Source organism: Fonticula alba, assembly GCF_000388065.1.
Source record: "Fonticula alba strain ATCC 38817 unplaced genomic scaffold supercont2.32, whole genome shotgun sequence".
NCBI lineage: Eukaryota > Rotosphaerida > Fonticulaceae > Fonticula > Fonticula alba.
In genome coordinates, this window is record NW_009243002.1 from 13,143 (window position 1) to 15,641 (window position 2,499).

Genomic DNA, 2,499 nt, shown 5'->3' on the forward strand with positions numbered 1-2,499 from the left:
GACAACAACAGGGAAGACCAGGGGAGGAGGAAGAGACACGGGGTGGCCATGGCTCGGGCATCAGTCATGTGTGCACAACATCGCTGAGCAGGGGGAGCGGGCAAACCCTGTGAAGGTTTGCCCCGCTCCTCTGAGTCGCGAGAAAAAAAAAGAGGCAAACAACACTCGCTTACGAACCTCTCGTGCTTGTAGAAATGGGCCAGGCGGGCGATGGCATCAACCATGTTGGTCGACTCATCCATGACAATGACGGCAGCGGTACCGAGACCGGAGCCAACGTCACGCAGGGCGTCGTAGTCCATGCTGCATACCGGTGACGGGGAGGTGGAGGGGAGGCCGCAGGAGAGGGGACCGAGGAGAAAGGTTAACATCCCGCCCGGCCAGGAAGATGAAGGCGTCAAAAAGAAAAAAGGGAGAATCGAGGAGCACAGCAGGAAGAGCCCCAACAGAAGATGGAGGGGAAGCAGCAGGGAAAGCGAGAGAGGGGGCATCACGCACAGGACGGTGTCGCAGATGTCGCGGGTCATGACCGGGACAGAGGAACCACCGGGGATGACACCCTTGAGGTTGTCCCAGCCGCCGATGATGCCACCGCAGTGGCGCTCGAGCAGGTCGCGCAGGGGGATGGACATGGACTCCTCGACGGTCATCGGCTGGTTCACATGGCCGGAGATGCAGAAGAGCTTGGTGCCGGCGTTCTTGTCACGACCGAAGGAGGCGAACCAGGAGCCACCACGGCGGCAAATGGTCGGGGCCACGGCCACGGTCTCGACATTGGCCACGGTGGTCGGGCAGCCGAAGAGACCGACATCAGCCGGGAATGGGGGCTTCAGACGCGGCTTGCCGGCCTTCCCCTCGATACTCTCGATGAGGGCGGTCTCCTCGCCGCAAATGTAGGCACCCATACCACGATGGATGTAGATGTCGAAGTCGTAGCCGGACCCGCAGGCGTTCTTGCCCAGGAAGCCGGCCTTGTAGGCCTCATTGATGGCGGTCTGCAGGTTGGAGGTCTCGTTGTAGAACTCACCGCGAATGTAAATGTACGCGGCGCAGGCACCCATGGCACGACCGGCCACCAGGCACCCCTCGACCAGCTTGTGCGGGTCGTGGCGGATAATCTCGCGATCCTTGCAGGTACCGGGCTCACCCTCATCGGCGTTGACAACCAGATACTTGGGCCGGCCGTCATTCCAGTCGCCCTTCATGAAGGACCACTTGAGACCGGTGGGGAAACCGGCACCACCACGACCGCGGAGGCCGGACGCCTTGATCTCGTCGATGATCCAGGTGGAGCCCTTCTGGAGGATCTCCTTGGTCTTGAACCAGTCACCCTGAAGGCGGGCCGAGAAAGGGGGATGGAGCAGCGAGGGGAAGAGAGAGAGATGGAGGAGAAGGAAAGAAGGAGAGGCGGTGTCAATATGTGCGGACATATGCGGAGGGTGGTGAGGGAGTAGGAGGAGGGGGGGGGCACGCACGCGCGCCATGGCGCCCTTGAGGGCCCAATCGTGGCGACCATAAAGGTTGGTGAAGATACGGTCGTGATCGTGCAGCGGCTGGGGGGCGTTCAGGGTGCTGTAGAGGGAGGCCAGCTCGGCAGCGCGGCTGGGAACCGAAGCGGCGGTACCGGAGACGCTGCCCAGCGAGGAGGCCAGGGCGGCGACGGGGGTGGCAGTAGCAGCCCCGGCGGTGACCGCAAGGGTCTTGGAGGCGACGAAGCGTGCCGCTGCGGGAAGAGAACAAGGGACACACAGGGAGAGGGCCAGAGATGGGGGGTGGAACACAGGTCAGCATCCGAGCCAGGAGATGAATGAAAGGGAAGGGAGGAGGAAACGGACCAGCGGCACGGGTCAGAGAAGAAGCCATGATAGACACAATCCCTTCTCAAGGACGTAAGACTGCCAGGGGAGAGGGGAGAGAGCGCGAGAGAGAGCGCGAGAGAGAGAGAGAGAAGGGGGTCAGAGGAGGCACTCAAAAGTCGGGGAGGGGGCTGGGATTGGGGGGGGGGATGAAGAGAGGTGTCAAACGGCCAGGAAAGTGGTCGCTCGGAGCGCGAGGAGCATCCGAATGGCCACGATATGGCACATCAGACCTACACGCTGTCCGGAGACATCGGGGGAGGAGGGAGGAGGGAGAGCTGCCTCGTGTCGAATGTCCCAAGAGAATGGGGGGGGGAGAGACATGACGCGAAGGCAGGAGGAGGGAGGCCGCGGTGTGGAGCCCATTCACAACGGGCGTCGCGCCAGGTGCCCATGCCGCCACGAAGACAGGTTTCCTCCCACATGGCCCAACAAGGACAGCAACGAGCGGACCCGGAAGTGCACCCATGTCCGAGGGGCGGAGGGAAAGGCAGTCCGACACCGGACAGGCAGACGGGCGGGCGGGCGGGCGGGCGGGCAGAGGGAGGAAGGCGAGGGGAGGGGCGCGGGCGGGGGTGGGGGAGGGGGTGGGGGAGGGAGGAAGGGGCGGGCAGAGGGGGGGGGGAGGTGGGGCCAGGGGCCG

General features: G+C 63.8%; 1 protein-coding gene across 1 annotated transcript in view; it reads right to left on the bottom strand.

Moving 5' to 3' along the window:
- H696_06222 (NADH dehydrogenase [ubiquinone] flavoprotein 1, mitochondrial) overlaps window positions 1–1,863 on the bottom strand; it is a gene marked incomplete at both ends in the record, with an annotated part of 2,291 nt that extends 428 nt beyond the window's left edge. The window contains 4 exons of the mRNA XM_009499968.1: window positions 174–303; window positions 499–1,331; window positions 1,476–1,723; window positions 1,836–1,863. Of these exons, the coding sequence (XP_009498243.1) occupies window positions 174–303; window positions 499–1,331; window positions 1,476–1,723; window positions 1,836–1,863 (1,239 nt within the window). The remainder of the gene's footprint in view (window positions 1–173; window positions 304–498; window positions 1,332–1,475; window positions 1,724–1,835) is intronic.
- Between the last annotated feature and the right edge of the window lie 636 nt (window positions 1,864–2,499).